Source organism: Acomys russatus, chromosome 17, assembly GCF_903995435.1.
Source record: "Acomys russatus chromosome 17, mAcoRus1.1, whole genome shotgun sequence".
In the NCBI taxonomy this organism is placed as follows: Eukaryota; Metazoa; Chordata; class Mammalia; order Rodentia; family Muridae; genus Acomys; species Acomys russatus.
The window spans coordinates 1672211-1697563 of record NC_067153.1 but is presented as its reverse complement, the minus strand read 5'-3'; the positions used below and the strand labels follow the sequence as shown (position 1 = coordinate 1697563).

General features: G+C 45.7%; 1 protein-coding gene across 2 annotated transcripts in view; it reads right to left on the bottom strand.

Moving 5' to 3' along the window:
• Nucleotides 1-988: 988 nt before the first annotated feature.
• Nucleotides 989-25353, bottom strand: part of Matn2 (matrilin 2) — a 130462-nt gene continuing 106097 nt past the window's right edge. Inside the window, exons 10-18 of one of the 2 annotated variants that reach the window (XM_051159459.1) lie at nt 14243-14365; nt 12720-12842; nt 9919-10041; nt 7290-7703; nt 5177-5329; nt 3744-3815; nt 3302-3433; nt 2908-3003; nt 989-1483 (exon numbers count right to left, since the gene is read on the bottom strand). In XM_051159459.1, the coding sequence (XP_051015416.1) occupies nt 1428-1483; nt 2908-3003; nt 3302-3433; nt 3744-3815; nt 5177-5329; nt 7290-7703; nt 9919-10041; nt 12720-12842; nt 14243-14365 (1292 nt within the window). In that variant the 3' untranslated portion in view covers nt 989-1427. The remainder of the gene's footprint in view (nt 1484-2907; nt 3004-3301; nt 3434-3743; nt 3816-5176; nt 5330-7289; nt 7704-9918; nt 10042-12719; nt 12843-14242; nt 14366-25353) is intronic. The other variant, XM_051159461.1, reaches the window with a different exon arrangement.

The following is a 25353-nucleotide window of genomic DNA, read 5'->3' as shown; positions in this document are numbered from 1 at the left end:
ACTTAAGGTATTTTGGACAGTAAAAGATTCGAGTTTTAAAGTTGAAGGGCTTTGTTTGGAAGCATGTTACTTAGTCTTCTATAAAGCTGCAGCTCACTGTGTCTTGAAGTGATACTGTAATTTCCCCCTAGCTTGTCTCATTTCCTGCATTTAATGTACATACTAGTATATCTTTGAATAGCCAATGTGTGTGTTCGTGTTCATAGAAATTACTGGGATGCTAGACTGTGATTGGACTTAATTTGGGTAGAGTCTCAGTATATAGAACAGGCTGGCTTTGAACTCAGGCCTGCGTGTCCCCATATTGTCATTGACTTCTACAGTTGATCTGAGGTCTGGAGTGTGGCTCAGTTATTGAGTGTTTTCCTCACATACACAAAGCCCTGCACTCAGTCCTTAGCACTATGTAAAGCAGATATGGTGGTGCATACTTGTAACTCCAGCACTCAGAAATGCAGGAGGCTCAAGAGTGTATGGTCATCCTGTTACATAGTGACTTTGAGGCCAGTCTCCAGTATCTGAGGCCCTGTTTGTGTTGCCCCCTGTGGGGCTTCAGCATGGATATGGGGGATTTCTGTAACTGTATTTCAGTGATACAGGCTACATAGTAATTTAGTTGTAATGGTTAGGCTAATTTTAATTTGTTGCTTTTATGTATTAATGACATTCATTTGTGTGTTAAAGCCATTTGATTTCATACTATGATATCAAATGAAGCTGCTGGAGCAAAGATCTGTATGTTTCAAGATCTTGTATTTCCCCGTCAATAACCATCACTAGTCAGTGTTTTGTTTTTTCCCTGACTATATTGGTTTTCCCCATGTATATGGAGCTTATATTTAAAGTTAAAAGTGAGACTGGGCTTGCCTGTGTTCCCAGTCCTCTGGACGTGGGCGTAGGAGAAATGAGAATTTGAAGTAGCCTGAGTTAGAAATTCACCAATTAATGAGGCTCTTTCTCATTTAAAACTGAATTTTATTCACTGCTGTTTCCTGGAGTGACGAGTTTTAATATTGTATAAAAAAAGTCAACTTATTACAGAACATAGGTCCCCATGACTTATGTCATATCCAGATACATCAAGTTAAATTCCAGTACAAAACAGCAATTTGTGGAGTCAGTTTTCTGCCAAATTGAGATTCTTCAGTTGTCAAGTGAAGATTTCAATGGTAAGGCAGGAAGGGGCAGAAGCAAATCATGCCTACTGCACTTTGCAGAACACTGCACAGCTTATTTATTCTCATGGTAAACTTAGAATTCAGAAGGATTCCTTACCCCTACCCCCACTGAAATTTAGACAGCTCAGTGTCTCCAATTCTGCAGCCAAGCAATCCAGTGTATCTGTACTGGTTGTGTTTTGCTTTCAGGCTCCACCGCCTTTGTCAAGAATGATGGCGCACAAATATACATAAAGGCATTTCTAGTCTTCATCTGTATCTTAGGCGGTTTTCCAAGGCTTCCATTCTTTGTGTCATTTCTTCTAGTGAATCTTGAGTTAAGGAAGAGACATCTAGACTGCCTACTTTAGCTTACAATAAAGTATAACAATTTTAACTACTAAAAATTTAAGGGAAAAAAAAACCCCAATAATAAACTATCCAGGCCAGGTGGTGGCTGCTCATGCCTTTAATCCCAGCACTCAGGAGGCAGAGGCTGGAGGATGGATCGCTGTGAGTTTGAGGCCAGCCTCGTCTACAAAGTGAGTCTAGGACTGCTAAGGCTACACAGAAAACCTGTCCCGAAAAACCAAGAAACAAACTGTCCAGTACTTTAAAACACATTTATAGTAATTCCTTTAACATGCCTTAAAGACAATACAAAAGTGGTTCATGTTAAGCTTATTTTCAAAACATCAAAGCCATATAGTTGTTTGAATTTTGCTTTTCTTTAAGATTAAAAAAATTTTCTGGCCACACCCTTGTTGCTTATAAACCAATTTGCCATGGTCCTATAGCTCATAATTTGAGAGATGTGGAGTGCAAAGAAACGGGAATGGCTTTTCTCAATGACAGGCCAAAAGCTAGGAAGTAAATGGCCTTGAGTTTTCACTTAGACTCTTACATGTAGTTTCTTAGTAAGTAGCCTTCACTCATGGGTGGAAAAGGACAGGAGGCTTTCTCTTTCCCATAAGCCCCTTCCTCCTCCCTATCTGCCACCATTGCAGAATAAGGGCCCAGTCTATTTGTGTTATCTGCTGTCAGGAAGACTTTCCACGTGGGGGACCAGTCCCTCTTTCCCCACTTAGCAGAATTCTGTAAGTTTGTTGGAACAGTAGTGCAGAATTAAGCCATCTCTCTCTGAAGTAGTTGATACTGGTCTATCAGCTAGCTTTAGTAGGCTTAGGTGGTTTTAAGTTCAGAGCAGCTGGCAGTGTGTTCAATGTGTAAAAGCACTGAATATACTGATCACTTGGTAGAATCTTTGATTTCTTAGAGTGCTGACACAAAGAATCTTTGCTGCCAAAAAGAAAAGAGGAAAACCTAGCTCTCCAGCGCCTGCTACATGCATGTGGCTTCTGTGTAGTTCAGGGTTTAGAGCTTAGACTTGAGTTTGAAATCTCTTCAATTCTGTAACATATTTGACTAAACATGCATCTCTGAGGCACTTCATTCCTAGTGTATGGCCATCCTAGCACAGAAAGTTAAATGCCTCCTCTCTTAGACTTTATATGCTACCCGATTGGCCTTAATGTGAGTCTTCCTATACTAGACAGCAGATAACTAGTGACCATGGTCACTAACCCAGGCTTGTCCCCAACTCTCAAACACCTATCCAGCTAACTTATAGAAAAAGCCTTTCCTGGCTCAGTGTTGCTGTCTTTCCTTTTTTGATGAAATCCATCCAGTTATTTGCAAAGTTTTGTCAATATTTGCATTACCTATAGAGTATCCTACTGGAAAAGGATATAGCGTTGGGTTAATTTTCTTACTTCTTCGTTTGCAAGGTTCTGGAACATTATAAGATTTTCACATGTGCATTTGTCCTGGTTTTCCAGAGGGCTTCCTGAGAAAGCAGATGAAAGAGTTCACCCCCATCTTTCACCTCATTTCCCAGACACATAGTAATGGTACACAGGAAAACATAGTGAAATGCATGTCTAGCCTTTCCCATACGTCCAGATCAGGGGCGTAAGTGCTGGGAAAGAGCTTTGTCTGTTTCACACACTGTACACTGGGGTCTACTACTTCTAGTTACTGCAGTTAAGTCAAGTTCCTTTTTCTTTCCTACTTTAAGCTAAGTCCACTGGTAAGCTGAAAGGCTACTGCAGCTTACTAAGTAGTGATGTTTTACTAGGAATTACCTGAAGATTTTGTTGAGTGGAAAAGTTTTTGTGTAGATCGTGAAAGACTGTCTTCAAACAGATATCTATGTTGCACTGCAAAATTAGAACAGGAAAGTAGGTCTCGGATATTTATGGTGCCTCGCTCAGATTCTGCAAAGAGAGACAACTGAATTCAAACCAGTTTCACACTATTGTGGTCTAAAGCAGCCACTAACGAGGCGCTTGTATTCCTCACAACACTTGGAGAGCTGCTGTTTTGTTGTTGTTGTTGTTTTTGTTTTTTGTTTTTTTTGGGCACGCTGTGACAAAAAGACTGTCAGTAGAATGGTTGCTTAAGGGACAGTACCTTTTTATTGTCTGTCAGAGAAGGGCCTTAGCTGGCATTTGAGTCTTACTGTCACTTTACAACTTCTGTCTGCAACAGCAAAGCAGAGGTAGAAGTACCAGTGAGACTACTCACCTGTCGGATGCTGGACATGCTTTGGCGGGTCCCCTGCTGGGGAGTCCTGTCTTCCATCAGAGTCTTCTAGAGCTGATCAGAAAGAGATGGCCAAGAGGAGTGACACAATTTTACAACATACACACACATGCTTTTTAGGACACTGTTAGAACCCAGGATCTTTTGATGTTATTTGGTAACACCGAAGATTCAAAAATGCTGTTGGCTATTGTGATGATCTATGACCATGTTAGGGCAGTTCTCTCCCAAAGAACTTAAATTCCATCTAACGAATGCACCATGCTATGGCAAGAAGGTGAAGCTGAAAAAATTGAAGTTGCTAAAAGACCCAGTTCGATCACTGCACCCCTACCTGAGACATTTCACTAGGAATGGCAGACACAGGCAAAGCCTGCTCCACCCCCTGGGGTCCCCCTTTCACCCCAGAGTTCTTTGCTTTAGAGGAATAAGGCATCATTTAGATCGGATTTTCAGGATGTCTGAACCTAAGATGTGAATAAGAGAGGAAATGGATAGAATTAATGTGTAAACATAACTAATAAGTGAACCAGAAAAAAGTATAGTAAACGTCTGAAGTCTAAAGACTAGTCATAAAGCCGGGTGTGGTGGCGCACGCCTTTAATCCCAGCACTTGGGAGGCAGAGGCAGGCGGATCGCTGTGAGTTCGAGGCCAGCCTGGTCTACAAAGTGAGTCTAGGACAGCCAAGGCTACACAGAGAAACCCTGTCTTGAAAAAAAAAAATAGTCATAAATAGATGCCCCTGTGGAAGGAATTCTTAGGCGTCCAATAATGAGCCTGCAAGGATAGGCATCCCTCTCCAAAAACGTCCTGAAGTAGGACTTAAGTTCTAGGTCTGGCTCTTTGCTTACATGAATTTAGTGAGGACTAAGAATGGCGTGTTTGGGGCTGGAGAGAGCTCTCTTAAGAGCACTGGCTGCTTTTCGTGAGGTCAATTCCAAGCAACCACATGGTGGCTTATAACCATCTATAGTGAGATCTGGTGCTCTCTTCAGCTAGGCAGGCACTTGTACAGGCAGAACATTGTATACATAATAAATCTCTAAAGGGGGGGGGGCATGTTTTTGCTGGCAGCACTCCGGAGGCAGAGGCAGGTGAGTTAAAGCCAGTCTGGTCTACAAAGTGAGTCCAGGACATCTGGGGCCCTGTTACAGAGAAACCATGCCTCAAAAATATCTAAAAAAGAATGGCATGTTAAAACATTTAGTATGCTGTTTGGCACAGCAAGACATGCTTGTCTTCACCTTTTTCATTGTCTTTGGGTGTGGTGTCTGTGGGCATCACTCGTCCTGGCCAGCAGGGAGGCATTTCTCTAGGTTCTAAAGAAATGGTTTGAGGATTTTCTCCTGGGTTCATGCTGCCCTGTGGTTGTGGTTGACTATGGTCTACCTTAGACACATTCATTCTACAGTACCTTCACAGATGCCTTGCTTCAGCTTTTCACTTATTTCACTCATTGTACTGAAGTCTTCTGCATAGAAGAGATGTTTGTTCGTGGGCTCAGACGCAATCTCCTGTAGTTCTTCCTCAATGGCTTTTCCTACCCCAACAGCATACATAGTAATACCTAAGCAACAGAAGTTAGAAAAAGATGCTTGCATTCCCAGGGTCGACATTATGCTATGCCCAGAATTAGATACTAAGCGGTGTGGTTTGAAGCATCAATACCCAACACCCCTTTATATTTTCTAGCATTTTTATTTTGGACCTATGAGCAAAAGAGGATCCTTAGAGATGCAGCCTACATCCATTAGAGATGTAGGGGCACCTTATTGATTAGCCTCTAGCTAAGGCATCAACTTATTGATTAGCCAGAAGAGGGTCAGGTAACAAATGTGTAGCTGTCTTGAGTTAGTCTTCAGGAGAGTAGGAAAAAGTTTTCTCACAGCTTAGAAAAATGAAAGTTTTCTCTGGGAAAATTGTAGTCGTTTTACAAACCACTCAGATTATCCAGGGTGGACATCTCTTATGGCTCCCTCTCTCTTGGGCAGGGAAAGATTGAGCAGTGAAGTTAAGAAAAGTGTATAAAATGGATTCTTTCGTAAAAACTGGGAAGCACCAGCCTTTCTGTGAGGGGGGTGGAGTTCACCAATAGAACCAAAAGTACTTTAACTCCTGATTGTTATGGACTGAGCAAGTAAGTGTGTGCCTATTATCTATGCATCTGGGCCCATCGAGGCCCAAACCCTAGGGTCTCAGGGAGGGCTGTGCACGTTCTTTCCTCTTAGAGGACCTGATGGAACAGGGTGTCTTCACAACTCAAGGAGTTTGGCTTGCAAGCAGACTGCTTCATGACCTTGAGTTTTCTCATCTTGCCAGAAGAAATGCAGACACCATGAACTGGGTCTAACATCCATGCTAGATTTTGGCGTCCCATGAGTCAAGGGCCACACCCCACCCTTCACCTCTATGCAACTGACGTTACTCTCCAGTCCCTGCAGTATGAACGAAGTCAGAACCTCAGAAGAGGGGCTGAGCTCCACGGAGCAATAAGAACCTGGACACATCAACTTTGGTTTTTTGTTTTGTTTTTAGTTTTTAGGCTTTTTTCTTCCCCAAAGGTCAGGGTTTTTGTTTTTGTTTTTTTTTTTTTTAATTGGTTTTTTGAGACAGAGTTTCTCTGTGTAGCCTTGGCTGTCCTGGACCGGCTTTGTAGACCAGGCTGGTCTCGAACTTACAGAGATCTGCCTGCCTCTGCCTCCCAAATGCTGGAATTAAAGGCGTGTGTCACCACCGCCCGGCTAGGTCAGGTTTCTAACACAGGTTTGGTTTTTGTTTCTTTAGGTTTTCAAGACAGGGTTACTCTGTTATCTTGGCTGTCCTGGACTCGCTTTGTAGACCAAGCTGTCCTGGAACTCACAGTGATCCACCTGCAACACATGACTTTGGAATGTTCATTTCAAGGCCTGACTGAAACTATTCACGTGGTGGCTTGTGGCTGCAGTACCTGCACTAGGGAGCCTGCGGCTATGAGTGTGAAGCCATTTTGGGCTACCTTGTCTGCTGCAGACTAGCTTGGGCTAGCAAGAGAACTCTTGCTGCTCCTTTTTCTTTAAAGTGTATTTGGGGGGCTGGAGTAATGGCTCAGCAGTTAGGAACACTGGCTTCTCTTCCAGAGGACCTGATTTAATTCCTGGCACCCACATGGCAGATTACCGCTGTCTCTAACTCCAGTTTTAGGACATCTGATACCCTCATAGAGACATACATGTAGGCAAAATACCAATGCGTGTGAAAAAAAATCTTTAAAAGTATATTTGTGTTAGTAAAGTTGCCACCAGAAATCCATTAAAAAAATTCTTCAGGTGACTGTGGAGGAATTATACCAGGGCATTAGAACAGCCATGTGTTGTTAAATAACGCGTACTGAGGTGACTGTCTCTGCTGGAGGCCACACCATGGCCTGTGGGTGGCAGTATTGTCAAGGTGTATTTTTAATGGCAGTTCTCTCTGACTCCTAAGGCTAGCTGTGAATTTAAGAGACCGGAACATTGAGTCATATAAACCACAACTCCATCCCATTTTACCATTGGCCTTGGCTCTACTGGCCCACTCGGAGACGTCATCCTGAGCCCGTCCATCGGTGAACACAACAGCGACCCTGGGCACCCGTGTGGAGAGGGGCCTGGCCCCTTCTACCTGCGTAAAACTTCTCTCAAACATGTGTTTCAGGGCCAGCCCAGTCATGGAGCCTTTGCCCATGTATTTCATGTGGGCCACAGCTTTCTTCATGTCCTTGGCTGAGCTGAAGTCCCTCATAGTAAACTCTGTGCGGACCTGCGTGGAATACTGCAGCAGCCCTACACGAGCAGCTTTGGAGGAAACTGCTAAGGAGTCTATAATCCCAGTGACAAAATGCTTCACAATCTCGAAATTCTCTTCTCCGAGGCTCTTGGATCCATCAATCACAAAGACTAGGTCAATTGGGCCTTCCGTGCATCCTGCAGAGATGGAAGGGAAGGTAACGTGGTTAAAGGGTCAGAGGTCGGGTAGACACAGAGGATAAAAGTCGTGCTTCAGCAGCAGGCGTCCGTGAAGCTGAGGAGGCGTCTTTCTCCTTCAGCCAGCACACAGGACAGATAACAGTGTTTTCTCTCTTATGTTTGAGCTACTGATTATAACACTAGTAATTTCCCTAAGTAAGCTACACAGTGTACACACATTGTAAAGGAAATCATATGCTGATTAATGGCAGTGAGGCCTTCGTCATGCATACAGTACAGTAAAGGATTAGACTAGTGGTTCTCAACCTTCCTAATGTTGCCATCTTTTTTGGTTTGTTTTTGTTTTTTGAGACAGGGTTTCTCTTATAGTCTTGGCTGTCCTGGACTCGCTTTGCAGACCAGGCTGGCCTCGAACTGATAGAGATCTGCCTGCCTCTGCCTCTTGAGTGCTGAGATTAAAGGCATGTGCCACATGCTGCCATCCTTTAATACAGTTCCTCATGTTGCAATGACCCTCACCCATAACACTGTTTTTGTTGCTACCCCATAACTAATTTTGCTAATGTTACGAATTGTTATGTTAATATCCCACAGGTTGAGACTCACTGAATTAGACTGAGACCAAGGCAGTTCCCCTCACTTTGTTGTGGGAGGCTGACACACACAAGTGCTAATATCCTGACTGACAGGAGAGGATATGCTTAATTTTCCCTCAGCCATTATCTCTTCCAAGAAGCTTGCACAGTGACCCAGCTTGTGTCAGTTCCTCACCTGAATACCCCAACACATTCCTTTATTCAACCACAATCAAGTTCCTGAGTACCTGCTTTGTGCGGGGCACCGGCCACAGCAGGGTTATGATAATGACTAACACAAAATGTCTAACACTATGCTGCTCAAGTCCAATGTGCCCTATGCTGTGCCCATGTGGTGGGACAATTATTTAACAATGTGTCTTCCTCTCTTAGTCTGACTTCTCCTTCAGTAGATACTATGTATCATTTATTTCTGTGCCCATAATGCTTGGCACACAATCGGTATTCAGTACATTGTTACTGACAGAATAAAAGAACCTGGTAGTATCCATTTGGTAGTACACTTATAAGTACTCTACTGACCTATTAAGACTTAAAAATGTAGCTGGGCAAGATGGCACACACCTGTAATCCCAGCACTGAGGAGGCAGAGGTAGGTGGATCTCTGTAAGTTTAAGGCCAGCTTGGTCTCTACAGTATGTCCAGTACAGCCAGGACTACACAGGGAACCCTGTCTCAAACAAACTTAAAAATGTAATTAATTTTTTAAAAGTTATTTGGTCAACTTAGATGGTTGACAGTAAAATGAAAAACTACATAAACACACAGGCAATTTAGATGCCAAGAGACTTTGTATGTAGGGCTGCAAAAGAGAATTGTAGCAATCCCAAATGACTGATTTCATCTCAAACAGTCTACAGTATGATGTACATGAAGCGGCTGTCTAATCTTACAAAGTGAAGCACAATAATGAAGCAGAGAATGCTAATGTGAGTGCTGGGGTGCGTGTGTGTGTGTGTGTGTGTGTGTGTGTGTGCGCGTGCGTGCGTGCGTGCGTGCGTGTGTGTGTGTGTGTGTTGGGGGTTGAGTTCTCTTTCTTTTTTCAAAGTTTATTTTATGTGTATGAATATTCTGCTTGAATGTATATGACTCACATCTCTTGGAGCCGGACCCATAGACAGCTGTGAGCTGCCATATGGATGTTAGGGATTGAACCCAGGTCCTTCAAAAGAACAGCCCATGCTCTGAACTGCTGAGCTAACTCTGCAGCCCCATTAAATGCTTGTCCTCATTACTCAATCTATTGATTCCTCATGGAAATGAAACCAGAAGTTTCTGTGCCATGCATGTGGCTGTCCAGCAGATGTCCAGGTATAATGTACCAGCCACTCCCTTCTATATAGCCTTTGCTTACAGAACAGCACCAGCCATTGTTTACTATCGACTAAACCAAACGTGTCCTGGCTGCTGCTGCTGCTGCTGCTGCGCGTACACATCTGTGTTTATGGGAGAAGGGCTAATTATTACTGACAGAATAGAAGAACCTGTTAGAGGCCATTTGGTAGCACACTTGTAAGTACTCTGCTGACCTATCAGGTTCTATGGCCTGAAAAATGCTCCAAAAAGCAATTGCTCCAAGAGCAAATGGAAGCCGAGAGTTGCTTCAGATCACTTACTCTTGCAGCGTCTTCCATCCTCAGCAAGGATAAACCCATCTGCACACTTGCACACATAGAAATCGCCCTTGTTCACACAGATGTGCTCACAGCCATGGTGGGTTGACTTGCAGACATCCTTCCCTGAAGGAAATGTGGAGAGGTGAACAACCCATTATTGTAGGAAGAAGCTAGTGTGAGCAGTCATGCCAGGGGAGTTTAAGAAAGTGGTCCATTTTAAAGAACACATCCTTGCTAAAATGATAATCTTTACAATCCATGCCAGAAGAGGACAAGATCACGGAGCAGCACATCTCAGATCTCCCTTGATTCTCCTGGCTCAGGTGGATTTACCATTTGATTTTAGAATGGCTAGATAGGCCATGACTTCCGATTTTTTAGTAGCGATCTCAAATACCCTGTGTTGGTTGTCTAATGAGCATTTCTCATGGGTGAGGTAATTTGAACTCCTTGAGGTAGTTAATGACCCTTTAATCCTCACAACACGCTGGGGGCATAGCTAAGTATACACAGAGAATAAATGAAGTAGTGGATGCCAGAGTCTGACTGAGCTGTACAAAGTTGTCCAGCCAGAGGATGGCCCAACTGAGGCACACTTCTCCTGAGTCATCACTTCCTGACTGTATGCCAACCTTGGGCTTCTGTACATCCTTTAAAATGAGAAACCTTACATGAAATTGGAATCTGGAACTATAGATCCCTCTAGGAGGAGGGAAAGTGTGGGATTTAATTTAGGGATCAAATTACAAAGCTAGAAATAGTGCCTTGTGCCCAACTGTTGAATGTAGTGAGCCACTACGTATGTTAATTGAATAGAAAGAACAGCTCGGGCGGACACATGGACAGGACTGAGCCTGGTCTCCATGAAAGAAGAACTGTAGTGCGAAGCTAGAAGCCCAGACGGTGCAGAGAGGCTGGCAGAGTCAGGCCTGTGCCACGGCATGCACTTAGTCACAGAGCCTCTTGCCAGAGACAACTGCTCCTGGATGAAAATCACACTAATGAGTTAGCTTGCTCAGCTTTGCTGGCATGCGCAATGTCTCATGGTCTCGGGGGCCTATGAGGAAACTGCCCACTAAGCAACCTCAAAAGCAAATAAATTACATTGTTTAATCAAGAAAGGACTATTCAGCTAGGTGTGGTGGCACATGCCTTTAATCCTAGCACTTGGGAGGCAGAGGCAGGTGGATCACTGTGAGTTCGAGGCCAGCCTGGTCTACACAGTAAGTCTAGGATAGCCAAGGCTACACAGAGAAACCATGTCTCAAAAACAAAACAAAACCAACAAACCAAAACAACAAAAAATGAAGGGAAGGAGGGAGGGAGGGAGAAAGAGAGAAAGAGAACCATTCTGCTCACTACAGCAGTGTCAAAAACCCACATAGCTTTTATCAACCCCTGCCTCCTGAGGAAAATTACTATCTAAGAATCTATGCCTACTGAGCAGTCACCACCCTACTGAGCAGCTCTGTCTGGGGTTGTGTAAGGGCTACTTTTGTATAAACCTTGGCTGGGCTACAGGGCTAGCTGTTTCGCTAAAGGCAAGTCTAGAAGTTGCCGCATGAAGTTGTACATGAGGTTAACATTTAAGTCAGTAGATTCTGAGTAAAGCAGGCTACCTCTACCCTCCATAGTGTGTGTGGGCCCCACTCAGTCACTTAAAGGCCTTCAGAGCAGGCTGAGTCCCAGAGGAGGGGGAGACTCTCTCAACACCAACTCTTCCTGAGTTTCTTTTCTTTCTTTCTTTTTTTTTCATATATTTATTTATTACTATGTATACAGTACTCGGCCTGTACATACACCTGCAGGCCACAAGAGGGCATTAGATCACATTATAGATGGTTGTGAGCCACCATGTGGTTGCTGGGAATTGAACTCAGGACCTCTGGAAGAGCAGCGCTCTTAACCTCTGAGCCATCTCTCCAGCCCCTCTTCCTGAGTTTCTAGTTGGCTTTGCAGACATCCTCCTTACCAGCCCCGGCAATCCCATGAACCAATTCCTTAAAGTCAATTTCCCTTTCTTTTTCTCCCTCTTTCTTCTTTTGTCCCCAACATGTTGTACACGTGCCTCCTTCACAGAAATACTGTTAGGATCTGTTTTTCTGGAATATCCTAACATGAGTCTATGTGAATGTCTGTGCATGCATGCATGTTTGTATGTGTTTGAAGAGGTCAGAGGTCAATGTTGAGTGTCTTGTTCAGTCACTATCCACTTTATTGTTTGAGACAAGTTCTCTTTTTGAACTCAGGGCCCCATGTTCACACAGCAAACTCTTTACCAACTGAACCATCTCTGGGGTCCCCCCTAACACACTTTCTATTGAAACTCTGTTCTGAGCAACCTGATCTAGAAGAGCAAATGATAGGTTTTCTTGTTTTTCCCTCTCTCAAAACCCACAGAGCCTCCTCCCTCCAGCCCCTCTCCAACATATGTGATCTGCCAAGAAGAAAAAAGCACTGAAATTATCTTTTTGTCCTGGTAGTCAATTGCTACCAATGATTCTTGTTTTGCCCATCGACTTGCAAGGCACTACACTAGGTCCTGGGTACCTGCCCAATCACTATGTAAGCACTGAGTGAAAATAGAAGCAGAGAGACTGGCAACTTTGGCCTGCCACTGAGAACTCCTGCAGAACCCACAAGCTGCCTTGATCCTTGGGAAACACTTGCAGAGCACCCAAAGTTGGAACCCAAGTTTGTTTCATGGTTACCAAGTCTGCAAGGGAGGGTGTAGGGACTCAGTGATGCTCTGGGCCCACCGAGTCCTAGAGGCAGGAATCCTCTTCACTCAGGCTACTTACTTCTGCAGTGTTTCCCATCCTCAGCCAGCCTCAAGCCCTCCGGGCACTTGCAGGTGTACGATTCGCCACTGCTTACACAAAGGTGCTCACAGCCATGGTCCACAGCCTGGCAGACATCTTTCCCTAAGGACAGTACCATGATTAAAACAACTGAATCAACATAAAGTCTATGTGAACATCTCCCTGGGAGACCCATCCATCCTGCCCTCTGGACTCAGGTGCCACTTGAGAAGGCAGGTAAAACTGGGGATGGAGGTTGGTGACCTAAATCTTTTTTTGTTTGTTTGTTTTGGTTTTTTGAGACAGGTTTTCTCTGTGTAGCCTTGGCTGTCCTGGACAAGCTTTGTAGACCAGGCTCGCCTCAAACTCACAGCGATCCACCTGCCTCTGCCTCCAAAGTGCCGGGATTAAAGGTGTGCGCCACCACACGGGGCAGATTGACCTAAATCTTTAATCTCTCACTGCCATTGACATCCCCAGGCACCAGCCCCAGCATCAGTGTCTCAGGATGCAATCCAGCCTCATGTCTGCAGACATGGCCTCTGACACGGTGCCAAGCGGAGATGTTTTCAGTATGACTATTTAGGAGAATACTTCAGTTTAAATCAGCAGCCTGGGAATCTAATCTTGCCTTTGTCCCTGGCATAATCCATGATTTAGGAAAATCAGGTAACCTCTTGGAACCTTGGCTTTCCTGTCTGAAAATGAGTAACGATTCCAGGTACTCATCTTTTCCTCAAAGCTCTTTGGGAAGAGCTTTAAGAAGTCTCACAGAGACAGGGACAAGAAGCATTCGTGCAGCCTGCACAATCCTCTTTGCGTGTTGTTGTTACTGGGCACTAGGGACTGCACCCAGAGCCTTATGTGTGCTTGGCAAGCATGCTACCACTGAGCCATATCCCCAGCCTGTTTGTTTGTTTGTTTATAATTTTTGTTTGTTTTTCAAGATAAGGTTTCTCTGAGTAACCTTGGACTCACTCTGTAGACCAGTCTGGCTTTGAACTCACAGAGATCCACTTGCCTCTTTCTCCTGAGTGCTTGGACTAAAGCTGGGCTTAGCAAGTGTTCTTAATCACTAAGCCATCTCTCTGGCCCACTTTTTTTTTATTTTATTTTTTTAATTTGAGACAGTGTCTCGCTAAATTGTCTAGTATGGCCTATAGCTCAGGAAGTCTATGAATTTGCCATGCTCCTGCCTCAGCTTTTTATGTACTAGGATTATAGGGGTACATCACCAGGCTCAGTGAGGGTCTCACTATGTAAGGCAGCCTAGAACTTGCTATATAGACCAGACTGGCCTCCCTAGTAGTGGGAATCAAAGCATGTAACACCACACCTAGCTTGACATTTATTAATTAGTAAAGCACATAGCTATATATAGTTCCTTTATTATTACACAGCAGCCCTGTTCTGTTCCAGGATCCTGCACAGGACATCACTTGCCATTTGGTTGTGTGTTGTGGCTCACACCAAGGTTGGCATGGTGGGTCTCAGGCCATATGGGCTAGCTCTAGCAAACTTACTTCTGCATGTCTTCCCATCATCACGGAGGATGTATCCCTCAAAACACCGACAGACAAATGAGTCTTCAGTGCTTACACATGAATGCTCACAACCGTGGTCCCCCAAAGCACAAGAATCCAGTTCTGATTGGAATCACAGAAGTAGAAGGAAATTATTTACAGATTAGTGACCTATTCATTCCTAGAAGACATTGTACACATCTTAAGTTAAAACAGTGTCTTTCCTCACACAGTTTATTTCAGCACAGAAAGTATCTACAACCAAGAATTCATAATATATACAAAGCACATACATACATAAAGCAAAACATCAAGCCCTATAGGGGAGAATAAACAGAAAAAGACAGTTTCTAAAAGGAGATGTGAATATCTAAGACCGTAAGAGTGTAAGCCTAAGACCCACTTTCCTATGGATGTATATATGCATGTAGAACACTTAGCCTATTTGCTCACTTATTCAAAGGCAGCAATGATTTTTGTTGTTGTTTTGAGATAGTTTATCCTCATGTAGCCCAGGCTGGCCTTGAACTCATGGTCTTTAGACAATCAGAAAACTTGCTGTGAATTCTTACTGTGGGTCAGACATGTTTTAGCCACTAAGGACAGAATGACCAGTAAAAAAGCATTTTTTTGTTCCATGGGGCTTTGCATTCCGCAATGGGTGTCAGGAATGTATGGGGATTGGTGTGTGTGGAAGACAAACAATAAACAAGCATGTCTTGGGGTGGGGGAAGGAAAATGCTTTGGAGATAAAGAGGACAAGAGGGACAGAGGGCATCTGCTCGCTTAGGGCTTGACATGGTGTCAGATAAGGAGCAGAGCCCTGGAAGCGGAGAGGAAGTGCATGCTGGTGTCTGAGGCAGAGTCTCTGGGTGAGAAAGGTGAGCATCTGCACACTGCAGATGCAAGAGCATGGCCCGTCATGTTGCAAGAAGGCAAAGAGCCCAGCAGGGTAGGGGCAGGCAGTACAGAGCATGGGGTATGCATGTCTGAGGGAGAAGGGCGGTCACAGGATGTTTTGATCAGTAGAATGCCTCAGTCTGGCTGTGTTCTGAAAGCACAGAATGGTGTGAGAGTAGGGGAAGAACACAGGAGATGGATATAGCCAACTGCAATGGTCTGGCTGGCCCAGAACACAGAGGTGATCATGTGGTCAGACTGGCTATGTTTTGAAGATAGAGCCTATCTTTCTCCCCCTTCAGGCCACCTCCCCTCCTCCCTGAAGCCTATCTGTTGTTTGCGCCTTCTCTCTTGCAGCGGTGAGCAAACCTGGCCACCCTGATCCACCGATCACAGGCAACCCGGCCAGATCACATGCTATGGAGGCTGGCCACCTCCACTGCAAACCTGAAGGAATCAGGATGTCCTTTACTCCTAAAGGCCCAGGGTTCTCTCTGCTCAGCTTTTCTACTGTGGTGTGTCTGTGTCTGTGAATGCTCTCTCACGTCATGGCCTGATCACAGCTGCCTGTGGCCATCAGGCTCTCCCCTAATAAGGTTCATCTAAAGGGCAATTTTTTGTCAACTCCCCTTCATTGGAACAGTTGAACAATCTGCCTTCGCCCTAGCTCAGACAGAAGAGCCAAGGATGACTCTGACGTCACTGGACTAAGCTACTGAAGGATGGCATTGCAGTTTATAGGGCTGGATGGCTTCTGGGGACTTCTGGGTTTCAAAGCTTGAAACCGAGGACCAGGGCCAGTAACATTTTATGAGAACCATAGAGCTACTTGAAAGCTAACCCAGCCATTTAGACAGGGAACAGGATTTCAAGAGAGAGTGTGCACCTGTCGGCTATTCATACCTACCCCTCCCGGTGGACTCCTTTTGTAAACTTTGCATGTTTTGTAAACCCTTAAAGCAGGGACACATTCTGGACTCATTAATAATACAGAACATTTCCCTGGGGCTGGAGTGGTCCGTCACATAGTTGAAAGTACCACTAAGTGAAACAGCACAGACAGCTGGCTGGCACAGATGGGAGCATTTTTCCTCCGCCACCGTGAATTTATAAGAATACTCCATTTTCCAAGGCAATAAAATAACAAAAGCTCTCCTTGGGCCAGTCTTGCCAAAGCCCTAGCCCAGAGTGAACCTTCCAAGCACACTCCTGCATGGGACTCCCCAATGCAGCCACACTCTGTTAGCCACAGCTCAGGCTGTCTTCTTGAAGACCACAGGGTCTTCCTCAACAGAGATACAGGCAACTGAGCCCCAGCTTCCCCCAGGAGCAGAGGCAGCAACCACAAGCCAGAGTGGCCCAAGCCCACATCTGTCAGATGGCATGGCCTTCAGAGCACAGGGCAGCAGGCAGAAGCCCCGTGCCCATAGGGCCATGTCCACATCCTTGGCTATATGCCATGGCAGCAGCTCCCAGCCCAGCTCCTTGGTTCTCCCGAAACCGCTATTGTGTGCATGCTTTAAAGTAAGTGAAGAGTTTTCAAGCTTATCTTCTCCTCTGCACATCTCCTCAGGGCATCTGATCCAGAGTACAGTGGTGACTGTCAATCATAGGAGGCTTCTGCAGATGGCTGCTAAAGGCAAAACAGATACAGCTTCCAAAGTCAACTGTACTAAAAGGCGTATATGCCTGGGCAGGAGTGTCAGCTGAAGGTGCAGAATGCACCTTTCACCCAGCAATTCCCTTAGGGACTCCCTTCTGCAGACACCCTTGTACCGTGTGCATTCAAGTTATTGACTTCATTACTGTAAGGATGAAAAGTGAGAGTCCACTAAAGTGTCTAGAAACAGGGAACTGGCCAAATGAAATGAAACATAACACAGCTGTAGAAAGAAGAAGGAACTTCCCTACGTAATTGTGCTGGTTTGAATAAGAACGGCCCCCATAGGCTCATAGATTTGAATGCTTAGTCACCAAGGAGTAGTGGTATTGGAGCTGTCATGTGGGTGCTGAGAACTGAATCCAGGCTGGCCTTGTTGGAGGAAGTGTGTTACTTGGGGGTAGCTTTTGAGGTTTCAAAAGCCCATGGCAAGCCCAGAGTCTCTTTCTTTGCCTATGGGTCAGTATGTAGCTCTCAGCTACTGCTCCAGAACCTGCCTGCATGCTGCCATGTTCTCTGCCATGATTACAATGGACTAAACCTCTGAAACTGTAAGCAAGCCCCCGATCAAACACTTTCTTTAATATGAGCCACCTTGGTCATGGTGCCCCATCAAAGCAACAGAAGAGTGACTAACACAGATTTTGGTACCAGGAGTCGGGTATTGCTGAAAGCAGCCAGACTATGCTGCTTGATGGTAGAATGTGGACTTTGGGACTTGGGCTTAGGAACCAGTTGAATACTTTAAGGGCCATGCCAGTAGGATTATAGAGGACAGTGGTGCTGTGAGCAATGTACATTACGATGGCTGGGTTATGATGGGAAGAATAGTAGTAACTGGACTAGAGACAGTTCTTGTGACATCATGGCAAGGAATGTGGCTGCTTTTTGTCCTTGTCCTAGAAAATCTGCCTGATATTAAATTGAAGAGTTTTGTTAATGGTGTTGGCAGAGGAGATTTCAAGACAGTCTAGTATTAAATGTGTCATGTGGTTACTAGTAATCACTCTTATGCAGATCTATGTGAAAAGGAGCAAACTAGACAAAGAAAACACAAAATGTACAGTCTGGGACTAAAAGGAGCACCAGAAAGTATAATGGAGCTAAGTCCGTTGCTTGAGGATGTAAAAAGTTTAAAGAGAAGCCTGATGCTGAATGGTAATACAGGGAACAGTGGCCTCAAGGCAAGACCCTACCTAGCTCGCAGCAGATGTGTGAAAAGGTGTAGAAACAGCCCGAGAGAAAGAAGTGTGCCACCATCAACAAGGCTGGAGGAGGCTGGAGACCTGAAGGGGGATTTGGCGTCAGATGTGGGCATGCAGAGGAGTTTGCCCTGCTGGTTTTCAGTCTGGCTTTGGTCCAGTATCTCCTCACTGTTCTCCCTTTCCTTCTTTTTGGAATGGTAATGTATATATTTTGTGTCGCTGTATGCTGAAAGTGTGTGCACTGGTTTTTATTTTTATTTTATGGGGGTTACAGTTAAGAGTCTGAGGAGAGATGGTGAATTTTGGACTTTTAAACAATGTTGAGACTGTGATAGACCATGGAGGCTTTTGGAATTTAATTAAATGCTTTTTGCATTATGTGGAATGTGGTGGTTTAAATAAGAATATCCTCCATAGGCTCATATATTTGAATGCCTAGTCCCTAAGGAGTGGCACAATCTAAAAATATTAGAAGGATTAGGCTATGTGGTCTTATGAGGAAGTGTGTCACTGGTGTAAGCTTTGAGGTTTCAAACGCCCATGGCAAGCAAGCCCAGAGTCTCTTTCTCTGTGTATAGGTCAATATGTAACTCTCAGCTACTGCTCCAGTGTCTGCCTACATGACATGATGACCAAAACTCTGAAATGTGTAAGCAAGACCCCTGTTAAATGCTTTCTCTTATAATAGTTGCCTTGGTCATGGTGTCTCTTTACAGCCAAAGAACAGTGACTAAGATAGTAATGATACAAAGACATCTCTAGGAAATAGTATTGAATGAAAAAAAAAATAGAATCAACTATATTGAATACTATATTGTGTGTATAGAAGCAAAAACAAAAATATGTATTTTATTTGCACTTATTCATATAAAGTAGTAGTGGGAAGTTAGGCATGATGTTACATTCCTGTAACCCGTGACTTGGAAGACTAAAGTAGGATCTTGAGTTCAAGACAAGCCTGGGCTACATTACTAAGCCCTTTCTCAAAAGCAAGGAAGAACAGGAAAAAAAATTACAGTGTGTGTGTGTGTGTGTGTGTGTGTGTGTGTATGGGCATGTGCTCACAATCAAAAACATATCCCAGCAGGGTGTAGTGGTGCACGCCTTTAATCCTAGCACTCGGGAGGCAGAGGCAGGCGGATCTCTGTGAGTTTGAGGCCAGCCTGGTCTACAGAGTGAGTCCAGGACAGCCAAGATTACATAGAGAAACCCTGTCTCAAAAAAACAAGTAAACAAACAAAAAAAGAAAAAAGAAACATATGCCATAGTTTACATTTAGCGGTTTGAGGTTAACTTGCAGGAGGTCATTTTTCTCCTTCTATCATGTGAGTTCTACAGACCAAACTCAGGTGAGTTCAAATCTGGGCAACTTCATGAGACTTCATCTCAAAATAAAAGCCAAAACTGGGCTGTGGATGTAGCTCAGAGGCAGATGATGGCCTATCATGCAGTTAGTGCAGTATCTCAAAAAGCACTAGACACCAGGAACAAGAGCTTCTTCTCCTTCTTTAATATTTTACTTTATGTGTGTGAGCATTTTGCCTGCTTGTATATTTTTGCCATGTGTGAGCAATTCCCTTGGAGCCATGACAGGGGTACAGGATCCCCTGGAACTGGAGTGTAGATGGTTTGGAACTGTCATGTGGGTGCTGAGAATGGGACCCAGGCTCTCTAGATGAGCTGCTGAACTCTCTCTCCAGTCCTGTGCCTGGGATTTTAAAGTCACTTTCTAATGATGGTAAGACCGGAAGTCCTTAGTGGGATTGGCACACCTGCTCTCCAGCCTCATCACCTCACGCTCTCTAGCTTCATACTGCCTGTCTCCTCACAGCAGTCTCCTCCCTGGCCCAGAGTCTGCTCTCTGAGCTCCTCTCTCCTTTTCCTCACTGCTCACTCCTCAGAAAGTCTTCCCTATAGCACGGGTCTCAAAGCCACATGTACCTCACTTTTGGGGCAGTATCAACCTGTATGTTTCATTTTGGGAAATCCACGTCTACTGCCTGTGTGGCTGTGTCTACATGGGCCATGGTAGCCAAGAGCCCATGGGGCATACCTACGTCTTCTTCTGTCACCAGCGCCTTGCTGCCTGGAACATACTTGTCCCAGGAAAGGACTTTTGCAAAAGAGGAAGCTTTTTTCATTTTCCTACTCTAAAACCAAAGGTAATTAAATCCACGTCACACGATCTATGTGGATGTTCCCAATGAAAATTGGGTGGACAGTATTGGCAGTCAGCCGGGATCCCCACTCTCTCCTACACATCAGCCTTGCAGAATACACACTTCTCATTTGTCACACGGTCCAAGCACCAGATGCCGTAAGAGAAAGAATGCTAATTGTGCACTGAACTCACTTCCTGCCACAGGCCCTAGTGCTTCCTACCTACCCGTTCCGGAAACCAACTTGGCCTCAGCTCCTCCTGGGACTGATGTTGCTCTGCTGTGGGGATGCATTTCAGTGCCTCCTCTCAGCCACAATCTCTGATTCACCACCAGCTGGGGGAATGGTGTATACGCCGGTTAGGACTGCACTTGTTTGGATGCATCTGTGGACTGATGACCTGTGCCTGCTGCCTTCAGAAAGGACCTTGGAAATATGCTGATCCAGTTCCAATTTAGAGACAAGGAAACGTGCAGCCATCAAGCAGAAGTGACTTTCTCAAGGTTCCTTAACCTGAAGATATGACTTGTCTTAGATGTACCGACCCCAGTAGGTCACAGACCTATCCCCTCTGCGTTTCTAGATCCCAGCTCTATGGAGCTAATCAGTCTTGTAAGTATCTTGGAAGACAACTAATAGTTGGCTCAAGGTAGGTTCCAGGAGGTTTTCTGTCACTCTCCGAGCTACAGGTGACAGGTCCCACCTGTTCCTGTGGCTCCCTCTGGCCAGTCCTGATCATGGACGTGCACACACTACTGTCCATGTCAGGGAAGTGCTTGTGTTGCACCCGTGGCTAGCTCCCCTGACTGATCCTCCAGCATTAGACTAAACATTTTCCCCCAGACTTGGGCCTCCCTACTTCCTGCTCCTGTGGCAGTTCTACCCACATCCCAGTGGTCACCACACAGGTTGGCTGACGCAGCTTAAATATTTCTTCCAGAGAAACTGTAGCCACTGCTGAGGCAGAAATTGAATTAGGTCATTCCCAGGGACCACCAACACCTGGCATACCACAGGCAAACACCCAAGAGAATACGGACAAATGAGCCAAGGGCTTAAGCAAATATTAAGACTCCTAGCCAGGAAAGGGGATGGGTCAGACTCAATTACTAATCAATGCTGAAGTAGAAGGGGCAGAAATCTCAGACAGCAGGACGAAAACATCTTCCAGTCAAATAAATGCCTTTCTCTTTTCTGTTCCCATGGGCAGAGGCAGGTCACACCTCTCTCTAAAGCCTCATTGTGAATGAGGCCTGCCATCTGTGACCAGGATGGCTAGGGGTTCGCAGCATTGCAGACAAAGACTGTGCTTCTCACACCTAAGTTACATGTCAGGTGGGAGCTGTAGGAATTGTGGGTAATGTGTCCAGTGTGGTCGGACTTCGGCAACAGCGACAGATAGCAACTCCACTCTGAACGCCACATATGATATATAACTAAAACACACCTGGCCCTAGAGGGAGATGACCATAGTGGTGGTCTGCCAAGGTTACTAACCCAAGGTCAATTGTAGGAACCAGGCCCGACTGGGCTGCCTGCCTGTCTTGCTGTTTCATGTCCTGTTTCTAGCAGCTTCCACGTCTGTGTTTATCTTGGTTAGCTAGTCATGTTTACTGCTCTGAGAACGCACCCCTCCCTTCCTCGAGACTTTTCCTCCTGTGTGTGATTACCTCTTGAGGGATTTCACCTGGGAAGAGGATTCCTGTTTGGCTGCCTATAAGAAGGCTCTTTGGAACTCTGGGAAAAGATAATAAACCACTGCCGCAGCTGCTGTTGCGGCTGCTGCTCTCTTAGCACAAAGGACCCGCTGTGTTATTGTGTGTGTGCATGAGTTAAATCCGCAGTCCCTGGCCCTCGACTCAGTACCCCGGTGGCGCGGGTGCCATAGTCAACAGCTACCATGACGGTTTCAATGGGGACAGCTGAACCTTTGGCGCCCCTGTAGAAGCCTTTCCCCAAACTGAGATGCATCCACACCGAGATGCCCTCCAGACCATCATTCTGGCTCCTGAGTTCTGAAGCTGAGGACTCCTGGGATGTGTTGAGATGAAGATAGGCCCCTCCCCTCATTCATGCTATGCACTGGACTGACTAGTCCCCTAATTCCTGATGTGGTGGTAATTGAGGGAAGGGAAGTGATTAGGTTTGGTTGTGACTGCAAGGCTGGGGCCCAGATTCAATGGAACTAAGTCTTACCATCATCATCATCATCATCACAGTGTATATGGCGTGATGGGGAGTTCATGTGCTGTGGTGCAATATGGAGGTCAGAGAATAACTTTCTGGAGTCAGGTCTCTCCTTCTGCCTTTATTTACATCCTAGGGACCAAACAGTTCACCAGGCTTGCGTGGTAGGCACGTCTTCACTGTGTCATTTTGGCACCCCAGGATCTGTATTCTTATTTTAAAAGACACCAAAGAGCTCATTAACTTACTCCCTGTCTCCATCTCTCTCCCTTCGCGAGAGGAAACAGCCGCTGGTGCAGAAAAGCCCTCACCAGAGTATTACCATGCTGGCGCCCTGCGTTCAGACTTGTAGCCTCCAGTACTATGAGAAAGACATTTCTGTGGTTAGGAAACAATACATGGTCTATGGTATTTCGTCATGGCTGCCAGAGCAGACTTAGACTCTTTGCAGGGTGAAGGGTGGGTAGGACTTTGGGGCTGAAGAGGCCTTTCAGACTGGGAGTGTGGCCACCTGGATGCTGAGGGGTTCAAGGCTGTGGTGTAAGGCTCTCTCTCTCTCAGCCTAAGCCTGGGAACGTGACCCAGAAAAAACTGAAGGCCAGTTTCAGTTTCTGAGATCAAGGTGGCCAACTGAGATAAACAATTTCAACTAAGGTAAACAATTCTCAGAAAAATACCCTCTGGAAATTCCCTGGAAGCTCCCCAATACCCCTCCTTGCCAAGAATAGTCCCCAAGACCAACGACCCCTACAATAGCCAATAACATTTAGATAAGCACCCCTAGCGACCACCAGAGCCAATCCTAACATAGGGCACACAGCCCCTCCTAACCTTTGCGGTTTTAGCCTTTAAAAGTAGCCTGTGCCTCCGCCTCCGAGTGAATGCTGAGGTCCCTTGACACGAGTCAGCAATAAACCTTGTGCTTTTGCATCAACTGTGGTCCTCAAGTGGTCTCTCGTGACGACCACCTACCCGAGTGGACTCTAGGGTCCAACAGTGGCTTCTATAGGAGACAGAGCGTGGACCCTAAGCTTGTCCCTGCAAGGTGAGTCTTCAGATAACAATACAGGGAGCTCCCTGTGGGCCTCTCAGTAAAGAGCAGTCTAAAGATGAGGGGTGAGACCCTAACAGGGGTGTCATAGGGTTTAATGCCCACTAGAAATTCTCAAAACATGTCTATGAAGGTAGGTCTCTGTGACCCTCTAGGACCTGGAAGGCAGGGATAATCGCTCCCAGTTTGAAGGTGAGCAGACACACAGGGAGGGCCAGCTTCCTTGTCCAGGTTAGAAAAAACAGTATGTGAATTTGGATCTTTGGATCCCAGATCCTACTCTTTATATTCTGCTGTGTCCCTGTTCGTTCACATCTGTGCACAGGGACCCAGGGGGTGGGAGGAGGAAGTTTCCATAGGGCTGACTCTGTGATAGGCTGTGTCTTTGTATGGTGGGGGTGGGGTGGGGTGGGGTGGTGGTGGGGTGCCCTGGGGAGGTTGTTCAGAGAGCACTTTAGTTGGATCACAGGAAGCTCTGAGAAGACCTGGGAAAGGCCTTAACAGGTGGAAGAAGGGGAGCTCTCCCACACTGCCAAATCAAGGATTGTCATTGGATTGTTTTTTGTTTTTTGTTTTTTTTTCCTGAGAGCCATTAAAGGTGACAGTGCTGGGAGTGGAGCCTGCAGCAGGGGCGCAGAGTCGAAGGGAAGCTAGCTGATCTCTCTTCAATCATTACATCATTCATTTCACTTTGCCAGGCTGCACTCTGGGAATCCTAACTCCAGGTGAGACCTGGCCTCTTGCCTCTCCTCTGCCAAGGGCTTGAAGGCAGTGGGCTGTGAACTCCATGCGTATTGTGACCATGGAGTTTTGTTTGGCAGTGTGTTTGGCACCTGTCTGGTACAAGCTACATTTAAAGGAAACTACTAGTGAGGAAAAGAAGCCCCTGAGCTGCATCTGGAAGAAGAGACTTCATCATTTCCCTGTGCCCCCAAACTACAGCTAGAACCTGGCACCAGAGGACTGAGAGGAAAAGAGGCCTGGCTTCCTGCCAGTCAGTACCCACTTTGACCCAGCAGCCCAGGAACCTGCACTTTGGCTCTACACTTCAGGCAACTTCCAGAACAAGTGAGGGCTCTTTAGACCATCTGTTGTCAAGGCTCCAAATAAAGGCTAAGGAACCTCTCATCTGCTGAGCAAGGCCTGGGAGACGCCAGCTTACTCCCATCTCCTGTCCACCAGACATTACTGAGGAGGTACAGTCATCTTATCTGGCTCTGTGTCATCTGGCAAGGGGCAGGGGAACACTCACCCCAACCCCCATTAGCTGTGACCACAGTTACGGTTACAGGATGGAGCAGCTGGACCGAATCATTTGAGAGCAGACAGAAAGTCTTCAATTAGGGGAATGGCTCTGGCGGGGAAAATGTGTTTGTCCCGTATTGTTCTGAGGTAAGTTCTACCCCATCGGATTACCTCACATGTTCTCATAGCCTCCCAATCATGCATGAAGCTCACTTGCAGTTGCACTGTTGGGCTTTCACTCATACAAGCGCCGGCATCATGCCTTCAGTTACAAACACACTTTAAATGAGAAGACAGGCGCTGGCCAAAGATGGTGAAGGCAAAACTCTGATTAGCTCAGGGGCGGGGGAATGATAGAAGGGTCTGCATGTGTCAGGCTCTGTGAGGAAAGTTTACAAGCCCTGCAATGATCTCACACTCTGCTCTTGATTATCAGAGTAAAGAGAACAAAGAAGGGGCCTGAATAATCTAAGATGACGGAGAATCACACCCATGAGCCCCTCACATCTGGCTTTGGCGGCCAGGGAAGCATAGATGCTTTTAGCTTACCCACCCTTTTTCCACACTCCCAGTGCCCAGGCAGCAGCAGCAGTCTGAGAGGCAGCTGGGCAGGGATCCACAAGCAAGCTGCAACATAGACAACCTAGTTGCCAAGATCCAAGAATCCACCCCAAACTAGGAAAACATTTTCTCACAAGAAGCA